An 18,211-nucleotide genomic window follows, 5' to 3' on the forward strand; every position below is an offset into this window, starting at 1 on the left:
AAAGAGAAGAGATGGACGAGCCTTGAATAATTCCCATTAAATGAGTTGATACTGTAGGTTAAACTGTTCTTCCAATTCAGCTCATATGTTATGATGGTCCACACATGCCTCTTGTCTTGAATAACAATGGATTATCCGCGTATCCTTTAAATAAGCACAACAGTCAATGTTGTGAGAGAACTGTTATGACGCCTACAAAAAGAAAATATCTCTACATGACTGAATTTTTAGTCATGTCAGCAAATTCTTTAACCTTTGTTATAGTAAAAACTTATGTTTGTCATGTTATATTACATAACACAGGAGGAGATTTAGTGAGAGGTTTTTGTTCACTCCACAGTTGTCTGTATCACTGTGCTCACTGACGGCAAGCAGAAATACAAGCCTTGATCTCCAGGGCTCCAAGATTCTCCACTGTGAAATGTCCCGCTCTCAGCACAGGTTTGTGGCTGAGAATTTCTTTTTGTCGAAATCTCCAAAGTCGTTTTTAGATGTTGTTGTGAAACACAATTAGTTCATATGGTTTCTCCGGCAGCTGTCTGTACCAGTACATCTGGTAATAGCAGAACCCTTGGTGTGGTTGCAGTGTATTGTTGCATTGCACCCTTGTCCTTTCCACAGGATGGGGGTCTGGTGACATCACTCTCCAATAAAACCTGTGTACAACAGATTACAGTGAGAATTTTAAATAGACCATCTACAACCCTCTACTGCCATCCCTAAAATAAAAGGTTAATTACCTTTAATCCAAAGCAGAAATATGAAGAAGCTGCAGGGTCCGTGTTTGATCAGTCCATGTTATCACAGTCTGAGGCTCATGCATAACTGTCACGTTATTCACAGAGATATAAAGAGGTTGTAGGTGGGAGTGTCACTAGTGTGTGACGCCTGATCCTGCAGCTGTATCAAAAGCCTCTCAGTGAATCAGGATGTAGCTGGGAGTATTTGTGGTGCTTGAGGTCCCCCTACAGTACATGAGACTGATTAGTGAGGGATAGAGGTGTGCTAGCAATACACTGGGGTTTTTGTTCATCTACCAAGTGGTCTGTATCACTGTGCTCACTGGACGGCACAGAAATACAAGCCTTGATCTTCAGGCTCCAGATTCTTCTCACGGAATGTCCCGCTTCTCAGCTCAGGCTAAGTGGCTGGAATTTCTATTTGCTGACTTTCCAAAGTCATGATCAATCTATGCTCAGCTGTTGTAGACACAATAGTTTCATAGTTTCTCCAGGCAGCTGTCTGTACCAGTACATATATACGTAGGCGAACCTTTGGTGTGGCTGCATTCTATGTTGCATGTCACCCTTGTTCTCCACAGTGTTGAAGTCGATGGACGTCACTCCCATCAGTTAGACTGTGTGTGACCGGTATAAGGTTACACAAAGTTTGTTTTAACTCACATACAGCAGAAATTTAAGTGATTGAGGTTTTGCTTGTTCCTTCAAATCAGAAGATGAGTGCGTAAATGCAAGTGCGCTGATCTGTTTTGTAATTTACCTTTTAATTCCAGAGCAGAATAGCAGCAAGCTGAGCGAGACCGTGTTTGATAATGTCATGTTCAGAGAGTCAGAGTCCTTACACAGGAACTGTCCAGTTAGTGACAGAGATATGAAAGAAGTGGAAGGTGGGATGTGGTCATATATTGTGGTGGCGTGTGATCAAGTGTAACGGGGAGAATCTGTGGTACTCGTAGTCCCCCTACAGTACAGAGATTATAGGTTTGGTAAGACAGTTGGTGAAAAGTGCTGTGGGGTTTTTGTCACTTCCACATGTGTCTGTATCACTGTGTTGACTCACAGCACAGAAATACAAGCCTTAGATCTCCAGCTTCCAGATTCTCCACTGTGAATGTCCCGCTCTCAGCACCAGGTCTTGGTGGCTGAGAATTTCTTTTTGGTCAAAGAAATCTCCAAAGTCGTTTTTAGTGTTGTTGTGAAGCACAATTAGTTTCATATTTCTCCAGGCAGCTGTCTGTACCAGTACATCGGAGTAGGCGAGCCTTGGTGTGGTTGCACTGTTATTGTTGCATTGTCACCCTTGTTTCTCCACAGGATGGGGGTCTGGGTGACATCACTCCCATCAATAAAAACTGAGTATCATAAGGAAAAGTACTGAATTCATTTAAATTGTCTGACACATCACCTCGCAAATCTTGAATGTAACCACTCGAGTCAGAAGTTTGAGTTGTATTTGATTAATTACCCTGTAGTCCACAGCAGAAAGAGCGACCATCTTGATGAGGCCTTGTTTAGTGATGATCAGACCATGTCTGGACCAAAAGTCTTCATATAGTTACAGAGATATGAGGATCTGCAGGTGGGCGAGTGGTCAAGTGCCCTGGTATGAAGTGATCCTGTGAGCTGCCTTAAGTCTACACTCACATTTACATGTAGTGGAAGTGGTAGTGGAGTTTCGCCCTAACAGGCACCATCCCTGTAAGATTACTCCATGACAACCTGACCATGTATTTTGATGATAAAGACGTTCTTAAAGAAAGATTTTCATGACAACCAGTTGAGAAAATTATGAAGTGATTCAGGTCAGATCTTAGAATTTCTTGACTTTTCTTCATATTTCTCAGTCAGATAGATTTATCCTGAAACAGACTCACTGGGCAGACGATTTCATGTCTGAAGACTCTGGCTTACTTTCACAATCCAATCCACAAATCATTATTCAAGCGACCAGAAAATTAATTGGCCAACTATTTTGATTCATTTCAAGCAAATGTGTTAAAAAACACACTCCTCATTTCACAAATTGCAATGTTGTTCTGGCTTTTCTTAGTCTTCTGCTGAAAGTAAACGTAGGAATAAAATCTTTGACTTTCGGACGGTTGTTCAGATTTGAAAACATCCTCATCTATCTAATGGATACTGAAGATGATCAGCGCCGCATCCCCCTATTTAAGATTTAAGTCATTCCTGTATGAGGGAAAAAGTCATAATCACGATTGAGTCCATTGCCCAAAAAAGAACTTTATTTCAAACAATCACAGATAATGTTAGTGTCAGGAGGAAGGTCAAAATCATGGTCAGAACAGCGGTTAACTCTTCAAAAGGCCTGGTTAGATGGAGGCTGGCTGCAGGTGTTCAGAGGCACTGAAAGTTTTGTGTGTCTGGCGTTGGGTTTTGACTGGAAGGTTTTTGTATGACTGAGGAGAATCTGCAGCAACTTGTGCGTAAACTCGCAGGCACAGAAAATTACACCACCACAGTCATTCAGTTGAAACAATTAGAAATGGTGAGTTTGACGTGTTTGCGGCCGTCTCCTGTAAAGCTGATTCCCCTTCACGTGTCCTTCAAGGTCTTGGGTTTCAGATTAATATCCCAGAACTTTAACTTGTGTCTTCTGTTTGTTACCCAAGATATCGATTATAACTTGTTATGCTGTGTGCACAGTTGATCTCACTGTCGACAGACTTGACCAGTTCCTCTTAATGATGAACGGAGGTGTTTGGTCGACACGTTTGGTGTCAGAGGCTCCTGCTGTAAAAAGAACAGATGAGACTTTAAATACAGAAGTCATTAGCTCTGCGCAGCGTCTTCTTCTGCTTGTAATACTCACCGGTGTTTCCTGGCAGGTGAAGGAAACAAAACAATAAGACCATGAAGATCATGTTCAACACATTTAGAACAGAGACTCTAGCACCAGCTTTCTTGTGCTGTGGATGAGAGCACATCACTGTTCCCATATAACAAACAGGGGAAGTGTCAGATATCTACATCAGTTTTTAACTTCAGAGCACTATCATGTGATCTTCAGGGGGTGTACTGTACGTTGTTAAAACTCATTTCATTTGCTGAGGTTTGTCCCCCCCTGCAGGTGTGAAAAATACCATCAGTGTTTTCAGCAAGTAAAGATTTTTGTGAAGCTGGACCCGTTTTTCCATTTCTCAGAAATGTACTGACTCTAGGTCTGATAGTGATTTCAGTTCAGAGCAGCAGTGACGTCCTCTACTGATATATGTGACATACAGACACGTTACAGTAAAACCTGTAACTCAGTTTATCTCCCTATTCTTAATGTATTCATTTGCTTTTTGGGTAATGTCCGACTTTTATTATTTTCTTTATTTAATTTGACTTAATTTTATTGACTACTTTATAACTTTTTGAGTTTCTTGATTTTTACTGACAGCGCTCCTGCTGGTGACACTTTGGTTTATTTGGACTAACACTAAGACACTTTAGTATGGAGGTCTGGGTGACATCACTCCCATCAGTTAGACCTGTGTGTGACAGTAAAAGTTACCAAAGTTTGTTTTAACTCACATACAGCTGAACATTTACAGTGATTTGAGGTTTTGCTTGTTCCTTCTAATAGAAGATGAAGTCAGTAATGCAGTGTGCTGATCTTTTTGTACTTTACCTTTTATCCAGAGCAGAAATAGCAGCAAGCTGACGAGACCGTGTTTGATAATGTCCATGTTCAGAGAGTCAGAGTCTTACACAGAACTGTCAGTTAGTGACAGAGATATGAAGAGTGGCAGGTGGGAGTGTCATATATTGTGTGGCGTGTGATCAAAGTGTAACTGGGAGAATCTGTGGTACTCGAGGTCCCCCTACAGTACAGGAGATTATAGTTTGGTAACAGTTGTGAAAAGTGCTGTGGGGTTTTTGTTCAGCTTCCACATGTGTCTGTATCACTGTGTTGACTCACAGCACAGAAATACAAGCCTTGATCTCCAGGCTCCAGCTTCTCCACTGTGAATATCCCGCTCTCAGTACCAGGTCTGGTGGCTGAGAATTTCTTTTGGTCAAAATCTCCAAAGTCGTTTTTAGATGTCGTCGTGAACACAATTAGTTTCATATTTTCTCCAGGCAGCTGTCTGTACCAGTACATCTGGGAGTAAAGAGCACCCTTGGTGTGGTTGCAGTGTATTGTTGCATTGTCACCCTTGTCCTTCCACAGGATGGGGGTCTGGTTGACATCACTCCCATCAATAAAACCTGTGTACAACAGATTGACAGTGAGAATTTTAAAGTAGACCACTCTACAACCCTCTACTGCCATCCCTAAAATAAAAGGTTAACTTACCTTTAATCCAAAGCAGAAATATGAAGAAGCTGCAGGGTCCGTGTTTGATCACGTCCATGTTATCACAGTCTGAGGCTCATGCATAACTGTCATGTTATTCACAGAGATATAAAGAGTTGTAGGTGGGAGTGTCACTAGTGTGTGACGCCTGATCCTGCAGCTGTATCAAAAGCCTCTCAGTGAATCAGGATGTAGCTGGGAGTATTTGTGGTGCTTGAGGTCCCCCTACAGTACATGAGACTGATTAGTGAGGGATAGAGGTGTGCTAGCAATACACTGGGGTTTTTGTTCATCTACCAAGTGTGTCTGTATCACTGTGCTCACTGACGGCACAGAAATACAAGCCTTGATCTCCTGGCTCCAGATTCTCCACTGTGAATGTCCCGTTCTCAGCATCAGGTTTGGTGGCTGAGAATTTCTCTTTGCTGAACTTTCCCAAGTCGTGATCTTTATTAAACGGTGTTGTGAACACAATTAGTTTCATGTTTTCTCCAGGCAGCTGTCTGTACCAGTACATCTGGAAGTAGCCACCACCCTTGGTGTGGTTGCAGTGTATTGTTGCATTGTCACCCTTGTTTCTCCACAGTATGGGGGTCTGTGTGACATCACTCCCATCAGTTCGACCTGTGTGTTCAACAGTGGATGTTAACACATGCAAACTCTTATATTCTCTTATTATTCTCTGACATCACTGCAATTTCAAATGATAAACTCTTCTGAAGTATAAGAGCAAAAACACAAAAATGTAAATTTTTATTTTTATTTACAAATCCATTTAGTCCTCAGTTGATTTTCTTGTTTATTACCTGAAGTCCAAAGCAAACAGACAGACAGTGTGAGGAGGCTTTGTTTGATGATAATATCCATGTTGTGTCAGGCAGAAACTAACACAGTCTAATTTAGTGACAGAAATATGAACAGCTGCAGGTGGGAGTGTCAGTTCTTCGTGTAATGTGATGTGGAGTATAGTAAGTGGTAGAGTTCCCCCTTCAGTCCATCACTCTTATCTGCATTAATTCCAATCAGTTATAATAAAAAGCTGCTTGTCAGTGATTTTTTTTCTTTTGATGAAGAAAACATGAAAGATCTTTCTCTGCCAGCAAACATCTAGAAAAACTAACACCTGATAAAGTTTGATTTAGAAAATCTATCAACACTTATTGGCAATCTACAAGATAATAATAAGATTATTTTTAGGTTTCTGTGTTTTGTCACTGAACTTTCAGGTTCAGTTTCAGATTCTACAAATGTTTCAGCGAGAAATTTCAGACCATAAATGGACAGAATAGACGTCAAGTGATAGACCCTCATTTTCTCAGCAACATACTGTTCACATTCACTCAGTCATAAATTTACTGTCTTCTCTGAAGCTGAACAGCTGCTGGTGGTGACTCACTGGCTGTTCAACAAAATTACATTTCCCAAGAAAAGTTGCTCTGTTTTCTTTTTTTTTTTGTGATGTTTCACCTTCTTGCAATCGGTGTAAATCTAGGATTAGTAATCTCACACATTCTTTCTGGTCATGCAGCACCCTGTTTTCCTGGGGCTTTTGGGAAACGTTGGGAGACAGATCCGCTGATAGTGATTATTGGAGCAACTAGCTCTTAATTTTCTGTCAATAAATATGAAAGAAATGTCTGTCTTGTTTGGAAAAGTAACTGCAAAGAAGTTAATTTTACGAATGCAGAAGCTGGACGCTGTCCCCACATATGATCAGCGGTTGGGAGAAATGGCAAACACGCTACACTTGGAGAGACTGAGATTTTACAATGAAGATAGAGGAGGTGTGTTTGATCTGGGACCCTGTGCTGAAAGTCTTTCAGGCTAAGAATTCATGTGTTGAGTTCAATGTAAAGCATCATGCATGTATTTTGTTTCCTTTTTTTCTCCCAAAAGGTGTTGTAATATGTAAATACAATTTAGTTTTTTTTAAAGAATCACTAACTTGCACTTAATTTATCTGTGGCTGTGGCTGCTGTTGTCATGATTGATGTGCTGTGTTTGTTTGTGGGTTTTTTTAATTCTTTATTTAAGTGTGTTTTCTGATTGCAGAAAAATAATGAACATGTTTTATTTAAAAAAGAAAAAAAAAAAGGCAGTTTCCTCTTTGAGTCTGTGCAGGTCACTGAAGGTGACTTCTCCCACTCACTGAATGTGGCTGCGAGCGAGACAGAGGCGCCAAGTACGGCTACAGATTTACAGAGCTGAATTGGTGACTCACATGAAAGCACTGCAGCTATTCATGCTGTTGACATGAGTAGTTAGTTTTTAAATGGATCGTAGAAGTTGCCATATATAGCTCCAAAAAGTGCTCTTGCTGTAAGACACAGTTCTACTGTAGTTTCATTTACAGCTCCTATAAAGCTTGGACCAGTAGGTGGCACTGTTCTCATACTTTTGCAGTGAGACAGAAATAAAATAAATAAAAACAAACACGGGACGAACCGTTCCTCTGAATCTGAGTCCAGACTTAGACTGTGTGTCATGAGTTATTAGACGGCTTTGAAAGCACAAGTACAGTCATTTACATTTAAATTTGATTCCGCCCCCTGGTGTTTTAAAGCCCAAGCATGTCCTCTGATCTCCTGGCTCCGCTCCCTGTGCGGTTTCTGCAAGTCACTGTAGATCATATTGGATGAAATATTTATTCACACAGCTGTGGTTGGTTTTCACAGACATCTTACAAGTGTACACAGTTCAGAGATATGTGAGATTTCACAACCCAATATTGAACAGGAAGGATGCTGTGTCTGTGCGGCAGGAAGCTCAAACTGTTCATTGGTGAGACCGGTTCGAGGGGGGATCAGGAACAGCTGCTGGCTTCACCTGACACTCACCTGGTACATTTATGTGCATTTACTATATAATTCAGTTTAATATGATCAAGCGTACTAACACTATTGCATTTAACACCTCAAGTGTGATCTATGATTAGATCACTCTAAAGATAAACCACAAAAACAACATTAATAAAAATAATAAAAAAAATTCTAATGTCATAAACTCAGTCAATCAGTCTTTTTTCCTTCATCTGATATTATTCAGTTTCATAAAAAGTCAGTAAAGATCTTGACGTAACAGGATATTTATTTACAAAAATGACAGTGATGTAATGTTGTGACATAAACGAGCGTTTCTGGAACGTCTCCAAAAACCCTTTCTTCCACTGAACCCAGTGAGACAAATGAGTGTCCTCAGGATTTCGGATGAAAATTATGACACATGGGAAAATTTTCCATGATGTTGTGGTCTGTGCGTCATAACGCTATTTGTGTTAAAAACAAAGCCAGCTGTCAAATAAACCTTTGCAAACTTTGGTCTCTAGGGAGAGAACAAATCCAATTTTAGTCCTCATAAACTAAACGAAGTAAATTACTGTGAGCCCCTGGGTGATGCAGACTTTTTTCACTGTTTAACGGTTGGAAATTGTCCGCTGTCTGCCCCCGAAAAGGTCTCTTTGCTTTTCAAAATAACAATACAATGGTTACAAAATGCATTAAAATATGCAGTATAAATATCAATGATTATACTCTTTCAAACTGATAATCATAATAATGTTGAAAAGCCAAGTTAACTGAATCCATGTCAGCGTCTTCAGGACACACACAGACCTAATGTTGTGACTCACTGGTACCCTCGAGGATAAACAGCAGTTTGTCCTTTGCGATCACCATTAAGACGGTTAAAGGGTCAGTCCACCCAAATTACTGAGTGCAATTTTGTTTTTGGTGCACTGAGCTTTAAAATGTCCCTCTAGAAATAATATTGTGGTTTGGCACACAAACTGTAGAGGACAGTTATTATCATTTTTTAAAAATTACGCAAATAAAACCAAAAGCAATATCCTTGCATACCACTAATATAATTAGTAAGATATTTCAGTTGTAAATGGGGTGAACTGAGCCTTTAACAGTATGACTATGAGCAGATTTAGTAAGGGTGGAAAGGTCTGTCAGGTGAAGGTGTTGAATCCAGTCTTATTGTGCAGAGGAATCCCCTCTGCTCCTCTGAACTCCTCTGCAATGTCATCGAATGTGCGCCCCTTCGTCTCAGGGAGGCGAATCCAGGTGAAGGTGAAGGCGAGCAGAGCCACGATCATGAAGAGGAGGTAGACGTACTCACCGCAGACTTTCTGTTTGTGGAAGAGACACCACAAGAATTCCTTTAAGCAGGGAATTTGACCTTTGTATATCAAACAGTAGATCTAAATTCTGGCCCAAACTGCAGCACAATCATACCATGTGAAACAACACAGAATCTCAGAGTAAGAAGTAAAAGAAGAAAAAGAGAAGAAAGAAGAGCTTTAAAACAAGAAAGGAGAAAAACAACAAGGTTGTTTTATTTGGTTCATTGGTCTTAGTTTCAGGTTGGCTGCTGTCTCTGCTGTTCAAACAGATGTTTCTCTGGTTAACTGTTAATTTACTCACTATTATTTAAACCTGATTTTAAAGGATTTAGAAACAGATTTATACATATTTAACATTGAACAGATTTATGTCTTTTTTTTTATAGTCGATTCATATGTATATAACAGACTGAACAGATTTATAGTCTGTATTCAACAGCCGTGTCTCTGAGGTGCAAGCGAACTGGCAAAAGCAAACAAGAAATCCACCTCTAAAGTTTCCCCTGACGTTTAGCTCGGTCACTCAGCATGCAGGCCAACATTATAAACCCACCAGTAATGGAGGAAAGAGGAGCGCCAGAACAAACTTCCCTCCCCAGTTGAGCATGCTGGTGAAGGCCATGGCGATGGGTCTGCCAGGCTGGTCGAACAGCTCGGCCGCGATGAACCAGGAGATGGGGCCAGGGCCCAGCTCATAGGCCGAAATCAGGCAGAAAACCAGCAGGACCTGCAGGCTCCGCAGCTCCGGGGCCAGGTGCTGAACGGTGGACAGACGAGTTTCTTCGTCATTGTATATTTGTTAATGTTTAAGAGGAAAATTAGACTGGACTTAAGTTTCAAACCGTTCTCAAAAAGATACCATAGTGTGTTTTAACAATTCAACAGAGGATGCTATAAATATCAAACGTTGGACATCTAGTGCATATCCAATATTACAATACAACTTTTCCTGCACAAATGAAAATAACAATTGCACTGAGCAAAATGATCTTACCAGGACAGAATCGACTATGGTCATGAGTAAATTGCACACTGCTATGGAGATGAAACCAGTCAGGAGCAATCTCCTCCTCCCTGCCCTTTCCATCAGGAAGAACTGGAGAGGAAAAAACAACTCAGCGGTGACTCTGCTCACATTTCATCCGGCTTTTTTGAATTAAAATGCAACATTATACCTGTTGTGGTTCAGGCTGTAAAACCATTCAAGACTCAGAAGATTCAACACTTTATCTTTAGTCCAACATTTGGGTTCAGCTCGTGGCAAAATCTACAAAATGTGATTCACCTTATATATTAAGTAGATTTAACGTTTATTGATCAGACTTGTGAGTTTCTGTTGAGCAGCCCTTTTATCATGATATCAATCATATTGTTACAATGACATGTGAAGCTGCAATTATAAAGGCTCACCACTAGATTTTGTACTTACTGCTACCAAAGTGAAGGTCACATTGACAGCCCCCACACCCAGAGTCAGGTATTTGGCCTCATCAAACTTGGCCTGGAACATTCTGGTGGAATAATTGATGATCTGAAGGAAAAGAGCAGAAATTGACTTTAGTTTAGTGGGTGGTTGGTGCTGAGGTTGAATAATTTATAGATTTACCAGAGAGCTGGGCTGAATATTCATCAGAGAGTGAGCGAGCCAGCAAAAAACTGAGCTTCACTTTGAGAGTATCGTTGTTTTATTTATGTTTTACCAGTAATTTACCAAATAATATTTTAGGAGTACCACCTTCGCCTTGTGTGAAACTGTTCAAAACTCATTTCATGCGACTCACTGCGTTGAATCCGGACAGCTGGCTGCCTAAGTTAATGATGAGGACGATGATGATCGGCTGCTTGTAGCTGCGCTTCTTGAAGAACTCGTGGATGGTGACACCGCTCTGAGTGTGGGCGGCCTCTTCCTTCATCTCTTCCAGCTCAGCAAACACTTTCTCTGCTCTGCCTCTCAGTCGCAGCAGGGCTGGGGGGTAAAACACCTTCTATAAAGAAGCTGAGATACTGGAGTGCATTAAAAGCATTTTCATGTTTTGATTCAGCCATGAATCCATAAACTGGTAATAAAGCTTCTTCAGGTCATCACTGACGACATCTATACAGAAACTCTTTTCAATAATCAATGGAGCTGGAGGAGGACATTTAACTGTTGCATGATGGAGCTCCAGTTTAATGATTCCAGTGAAATAATGTGACCGGTGATGTGAAAACTGCAGAGACAGTGCTACCCACCAGCCTCTGCCTTGCTCTCCTCTCCGCGGTTGATGAGCAGGTATCGAGGGCTCTCAGGGCAGAAAGGCAGGACCAGGTACTGGGTCAAGGCCGGGATGAGAGACAGGGACAGCATCATGGCCCAGTAATGCTCTGTACCCAACACTGTCTCCAGACCAGCAACCTGCAGCAAACAAGTTCAGGATTGTTTGACAGTTTCACTTCCTCAACAACCTCAAACTGCTTTTTCATTTATCTCTGACTCCTCACCATCCCCACCAGGATGCCCGAGGCAAAGGACACCTGGTTGAGAGTAGCAAAGGCCCCTCTCAGGTTGGTGGGGGACACTTCCTGGATGTACAGCGGATTAAGAGTCATCACCAGGCCGCAGAACAGACCGAACACCAGCCGTCCCAGGATGAGAACTTCAAATGACTCGCAGGCTTTGGATGCGGACATCAGACATGCTCCCACCACGGAGAGACAGTTCACTATTAGAATGGAGTTACGCCTGGAGGGGAAGATGTGAGAAATGACACAAGAAAAAAAAATATGACAGAAATATTAAGAAAAATAATAATTTTCTGTCCGTCATACCGTCCATAAGAATCTGCTACATATTTGACTCCCAGGGAACCGAGCAAGGCTCCGAAGTCCTTAATGCTGACGGAGAGGGACCACAGCAGAGTCAGACTGTGATCTGGCATCGACTGGTTGTGTCTGGCTCTCCAGGTGTGGTTGAAGAACTCTTCGATGATCTGAACAACAATTGTAAAGAGAGGCAATCTGCGTCACTAAATACATGATAAGCAAAACTTCAAATTGAGGAATTCACCTTCAAAACTGCTTTTTTTTCTCAATGTACAACCAAACAAGTTTCTGATCGAAAATTTTATTCAATAATCTAAATCATTAAATTCATCTGGAATTAAAAACTTTTTATGTTGCACTAATTATTTCAGACTGAATGTGTCGTGAGAAATGTATAAAATCTGAAGGTCTGTTTAAGACTAAATTCAAACAAAAGTAAATTAAAAATAGATTTAAAAAAGTCATTTATTGCAAAAGTTTAGTCAACCTGTGAAAAATCAAACCCCTGCCAGCCCAGAGGAGCCAGGCCTGGAGCTGAGCCGGAGGGTTTCAGCAGATTAAGTTCATTCAGTGTTTTATTGGGTCTGTGAGATATTTGTTTGGCCATCAGCAGCTTTTTCAGCCTTCCCCTCTGAACGGATGATAACCTGGGCTGATACTGGCGCTCTGTGCTGCAGTTCTGTACTTCACTCGCATTTAAAGTCTATTATTGCTCTGCGAGACCTCCTGCACGAAGTCTTGATAGATATAGTCATTATTTCAAATGTAGGAATTTGTATTCTTTCATTGAGACAGATACTGATGGGTTTCATGTCAGGATGGATGTTAATGTACAGCAGTGTTGTAGTCAAGTCTTGAGTCCCAAGTGTTTGAATCCGAGTCACCAAAGAAGAGCCCGAGTCGAGTCCAAGTAGAGTCCCCATGACCCAAGTCCGAGTCTGAGTCATCTAAGTCGAGTCTGAGTCCAGTTCAGAGACGGGTTCCAGTGCAAACGGAGTTTATTTACTGTGTGTGACATGATAGTTGGAGTCCTTGTCTCCAACTTTTGAGTCAACACTCGAGTCTAAGTCCAAGTCATCAGTGTTTAAGTCCAACTCGAGTCCTGAAAAGCAGGACTCGAGTTGGACTTCAGTCTGAGTCCTGGACTCCAGGACTACAACACTGATGGACAGTATATTCACAAAGATAATTTTAACACTAAAAATACAAAAAAAAGAAAGCTGAGATCTTTGAAGCTAAATGTTGTTTTCAGTATCAACCAACATCATGTCATATTTCCCCTTTAGCTCCTGTGTCCTGCTCACCTTGGCTGGTGCATTGATGTTGCCGGTGTGGTAGCCAATCTGCAGGGAGCCCAGCACCGCTGCCAGGATGGAGGTCAGGAGCGTGGCAGTCAGATGGCTCTGTGCAGTAACAGTGTCGGGGTGATGTAAGTCATTCTTATTCATATCAGATTCACAACACTCTAACTTCCTCCTTCTTATTTTCTCAACAAAAATGAAACCACTGGAAGTAAAAAGAACAGTAGCTACAATAAAAAGTTTTGAATGCCACTTTTTTAAATCTACAGTACAGACTAAACCTCACTGACCCATCATGGCTCTCCCAACATAAGTGACTCTCTCACTATTTATTAAGGTCAAGGGTGGCAGGAACCACAGTGTTTTCACACACTGACAAGATGTCCAGAATTTTAATTACCACAAGTGAGTGTTAGAGCTCCTTCTGCCAGACTGTGTTCATTTGTAGAAAAATGGCTAAAACAACAAACCTCCTGGGACGCCATTTGTTTGGGTGAGTGTCACTCCCTCCAGATGTAGGTGCATTTATTTTCTTCTGACTTTCTCTGCTGTGAAAAACCCAAATGATGCCAGAATTAGAATGAGTATGATCACAGAGATACTGTACATGTGATAATACAGCAACAAGATTTCACACATATTAAATATTTAATGGACTTGCTGTGTGTTAGGTAGAATCTTTTTTTTTTGTGTGTGTGTGTTTTAAAATTACAATTTTATTATAGTCTCCCGGCAGCATGACATCAAATAACATCCATCCAGGTGGAGCGATGTCCTGTACGCTTCACAGCACACAATAATTTTAGTTTTTTGAGAAAAGATGTCAAATATGCTGTAGAACGTTATAGAAATCAAATCAATCAGTGAAATTATATACTTTTACTTTCTATATACTATATACTTTCTTCTTACCTGTGCTGTGGAGTAAAACAAATTGCTTGTCATGTCCAAAATATAAATCCAAAAAGTGGAAAAAAAGAGAAGAAAGAAATCCAGTTAGTTGCTGCTGTGAGGAGAATAACTGCTCTAACATTCATATTCAAGGCAAATTAAAATGTGATTAAACTTCATGAGTGAACTGGATTTACCTAGTTTCATCAGTGCGTTTGAAAATGGACACAATGACAGGTTTATTCTTAAAATCCTGATATATATTATTATATAATAGTAAAAACAAACACCTTTACTGACTGTTATCTATATTAACATCTATATCTTTACATAGTTTTTCAAGTTCTCACCACAGTTCCTCAGTCACACGATGATCCCGTCTTCATCCCTGAGTTTCAAATATGACTGTGTAAATTTTCCTGACTGAACATGCAAACACCAGCACTGGAAACTGTATACACACACACACACACACACACACACACACACACACACACACAGGACCAGTGAGTCCAGTGATGAAGTCACACCCAGCTGGTGAATTTGGGGCAGGCCTGACAGAATGGCAGCCTCGGGCCTCCTCTGGTTCTCATGGACCAGCTGATCAGCGTCCTGAGTTCTCACTGACTGAGGATCAGTTTACCAGCTACATCCAAACATTAAATTAACTCTTTTAAACAACACGGCTGTTCCCAGGCCGCAGCTAAACTGAGTAGTACTGAATAGGCGTTTTGGCAATAACACAGCCTCGTGCTTTAGCTGTGTGTGTGTGTGTGTGTGTGTGTGTGTGTGTGTGTGTGTGTGTGTGTGGGTGTGGGTAATTTTGTCTGTGTGCTGTGATGATGCTCACTAAAATGAAGAATTCAAGAGTGTCTGGTGACCTTGAATCTCCGAGTGTCTTTCTAGGAACTGTCTTGTTATTGCCTTTATTATCTTCTTCTGTGGTGGTGTTCTCATTTTGACACATGTTCTTCTTTTGGAGTATTAAAGAGAAATACTCCCTGTATTTTTTCGAGCCAACTTGCTGTGTAATGTAAATTATGTTTTTAGATAAATCAAACCGTACTTTGTTGGGTCAAGATGTTCGCTGTCGGAGACACTGTGTGGTGCTTTCAAGGACAGTCCTAAAAGACAACACCCATCACACAATGCTGTGACAATTCAGAGCCTCAAGGATTTAACAGACAGTATCAGGAGGACGTATATGTGTGTGCATACACTCCCCTCTCCAAAATCCAGATACATGAGGGCGAACGATGGAGCAGTAAGGGTTGAGTGTTTGTATGTTATTATTATAATCTGGTCATTCATGTTCTTAATAATAAGGGTGATTATGTGTGTTTTTTTGTTTGTACATGGATGTGTTGTTAGCATGGAAATGTGTGCGTGATTCTGTGGGTTGCATGATTCAAGTTGAGTATCCATATCTCACATGCAGGTAATAACCAGCTCTCCCAAAATTTCCCATCTATGAAGTCATACAGTTCTTAAAATCCTGAATCTCATTACCTCAGTTTTATGGTTTTCATGCTTTAGTTTCAGCTGATGAACTGCGTGGCCTTACTGGAAGAGCGTTCCTTTATTCACTTCTTCACATGGATCATTGAAGTTTAATCCAATCCAGTCTTATCGAATGACTGTTACACAGTTACGAGTGTTTCTGTTTGTGTGGGTGTGTTGATGTGCAAACACATCTCGCTGTATAAGCTATATGTGTGCACATGAGGCATATACACTAGTAAAATACAGCTTATAAGTGACACACACACACACACACACACACACACACACACACACATACACACACACACACACACACACATACACACACACACACACACATGCTGACTGCCGAGGTGCACAAGCCAAATAAATAAAAGTATGGAGGAGAAAGATGAACTTCATAATAATGTTGGGTGAGGAAACCTCAGCCTCACCACAAACCACATCATTTGTGCTTGAAAATAATCTTTATTATTAAATCTTAAGTAAAATATGTACAAATTAAATATTAAGTGGGCCCTGATGGAAGTGATGAAAAGCAGATCATTTCAATCCACGGAAAAGACTGAGATGCACTGACTTATGTGAAATACTTGAGTTGTGCTGAAAACAGGAAATAAAAGACCTCTTCTATAACTTCATATTTGCAAAACAGTGATAGTTTCACATGTCAAATATTTATTTCTTATCAACTATGTACTGTAATTTATTCATAGCTTCTTCTGAATATTCTAAATATTCTGTATTTTTTGTATTTTTTAGTTATTTATTGTCAGACCTTAGAGAACATACAATTGTGTGTTTTTAAATAACCTATAATAAAACTGAAGATGTCTGTAGTCTAACATAAATGAGAAATACAATCCCTCTTTATTTCCATTTTATAGAGCTGAAGTTCTCACCAACACTTATTTCTGGCTGTACTTGCTGTACCTGTCACAGGACTATATTTAAAACAAACCCTCAGATCTTCTTATCGTACATTAAAGCAAAAAAGAGTGGAAAGAATAGTTAGCATCAGGGGGTAAAATGCGTTGTCCACCTGCAAGCTCTGTTCCTGCAGCTGAGTTCTCAATTAGCATGTGGATACGCCTGTCTGGAACATGACCTTTGACCCCTGAGCCCTGGCCTCCTGGCAGGCAACCCCCTGACCCTGCTCAGGCTGCTGGGCAGGTGCTGCTGCAGGATCAGAGGGCATCAGGCACAAATGGTGAGCAGTGTACACTATCATCCCCCCACTGCTAATGTTCAGCTATCACACAAACTAATGGTCCTCTCTAATTACCTGTAATGGTGTTTGATCTGTTTCTAAGTGTTTCAGTGCACAAAGGAGGGAGAAAAAAAAAACTGCACAAAATTACTCACCACTGCCAAAATGTGGGAAATGTAAAATGTAGTGGGTCATTGTACTGGGGAACACGTTTATATCTCACACTTACCCAAATGATCCCTGTCATTAATGTATTTATTTATAATCTTTTGTTTGAAATGCATCAAAAATTGTGATTTTTTAAAAGTTTCACCAGTTAAAAAAATATACCAGAACTCTACCAGGACTACAACTGCTTTTAATCAGATGTTCACTAACTATTTAAGTGTTGATCACTATTTTTATGTTTAAATGATTTGTCGTTTGTCAGAAGTAAAAAAAAAAGTTACCAAAGCCTGAGATGATGTCTTCACACTGCTTGATTTATCAGACCAAAATCCAAAAACATCAAATTTACAATGATATAAAAAGAGAGAACAGCAGAACTTATTGTTTGTGATTAATTGTGTGTCAATCTAATTATTGTTTCACCTCTAAACTCAACTCTTACGATTTGATTAATGGCAGGACAGGTGATACTAACTTTGATCCACTGGATTTTCTATCTGTAGACATACTAAATATTTTATTCCTGTTTTCTTTAATAGGTGAAAAGTTTTTAGAGTAAAATCAGTCAATAATAAAATCCATTTCAATGACCTACGTCTGAATATCAGAAAACATAAAGTTCTGAATCTCCTTGAACAACATCACGCAGCACCTGCACTGCCCGCACGTCACTTTCAAAACCCCAAATTCCAATCTTCACCTGTGAAACCCCTTTGCCAGCCCACCTACTCTCCACGCCACCTTCAACAAAGGGGAAAACACACACACGCTCTCTCTAAAACACACACACACACACACGCATCCCTAAGCAGCTGCGTCATTATAAAACTCTTTTGAACTTCACACTGGAAGTCAAATGCCACATGTGTCAGTACAAGACAGATGTACTGCAGCTGCCTCTTGGCTCCAATTTCATCTGTGATACAAGCCTCTCTCTCTCACCCTCTCTCCCTCACTAGCAACCCCCCCCCCCCCCCCCCTTCACTTCCATACCACCCCCATCACCAGCAACCTCACCCTGAAGCCCTCCGCCTCCCATCATGCACTGACAACATCCGCACCTTTGAAGTCTCATCACTAAATCAGAACATCTCCCACCACACACAAATCAACAGGCCCAACAGAGAGCATCTCTGTAGGCAGGTTTTGACATTCAAACAAGGGGAT

At 40.7% G+C, this 18,211-nt stretch overlaps 1 protein-coding gene and 1 gene segment (V, D, J or C); both read right to left on the reverse strand.

Annotated features, from left to right (window-relative positions):
• Positions 1-4,626: 4,626 nt before the first annotated feature.
• On the reverse strand, positions 4,627-5,111 carry LOC111237122. The segment is given in 2 exon segments: positions 4,627-4,955; positions 5,044-5,111. Coding segments are annotated over 2 exon segments (387 nt in total).
• A 3,884-nt stretch (positions 5,112-8,995) lies between these two features.
• Positions 8,996-13,419, reverse strand: LOC111237123 (solute carrier family 2, facilitated glucose transporter member 1-like). Its single transcript, XM_022766099.1, has 9 exons — positions 13,276-13,419; positions 11,978-12,138; positions 11,651-11,891; positions 11,402-11,564; positions 10,951-11,135; positions 10,599-10,700; positions 10,164-10,265; positions 9,723-9,926; positions 8,996-9,175 (listed from the first exon to the last, which is right to left on the reverse strand). The coding sequence occupies exons 1-9, from the start codon at positions 13,417-13,419 to the stop codon at positions 8,996-8,998; spliced, it is 1,482 nt and encodes a 493-aa protein (XP_022621820.1).
• Between the last annotated feature and the right edge of the window lie 4,792 nt (positions 13,420-18,211).

This window comes from Seriola dumerili, unplaced genomic scaffold (genome assembly GCF_002260705.1).
Source record: "Seriola dumerili isolate Sdu_G_001 unplaced genomic scaffold, Sdu_1.0 BDQW01000811.1, whole genome shotgun sequence".
Taxonomy (NCBI): domain Eukaryota; kingdom Metazoa; phylum Chordata; class Actinopteri; order Carangiformes; family Carangidae; genus Seriola; species Seriola dumerili.

Coding starts and splice junctions, on each gene's coding strand:
- LOC111237123 (XM_022766099.1), bottom strand. CDS start 13,419: ATGAATAAGAATGACTTACATCACCCCGACACTGTTACTGCACAGAGC. Junction 10,701..10,950: donor AGCTGTCCGGATTCAACGCA/GTGAGTCGCATG, acceptor CTTTTCCTTCAG/ATCATCAATTATTCCACCAG. Junction 9,927..10,163: donor CCATAGTCGATTCTGTCCTG/GTAAGATCATTT, acceptor TCCACCGTTCAG/CACCTGGCCCCGGAGCTGCG.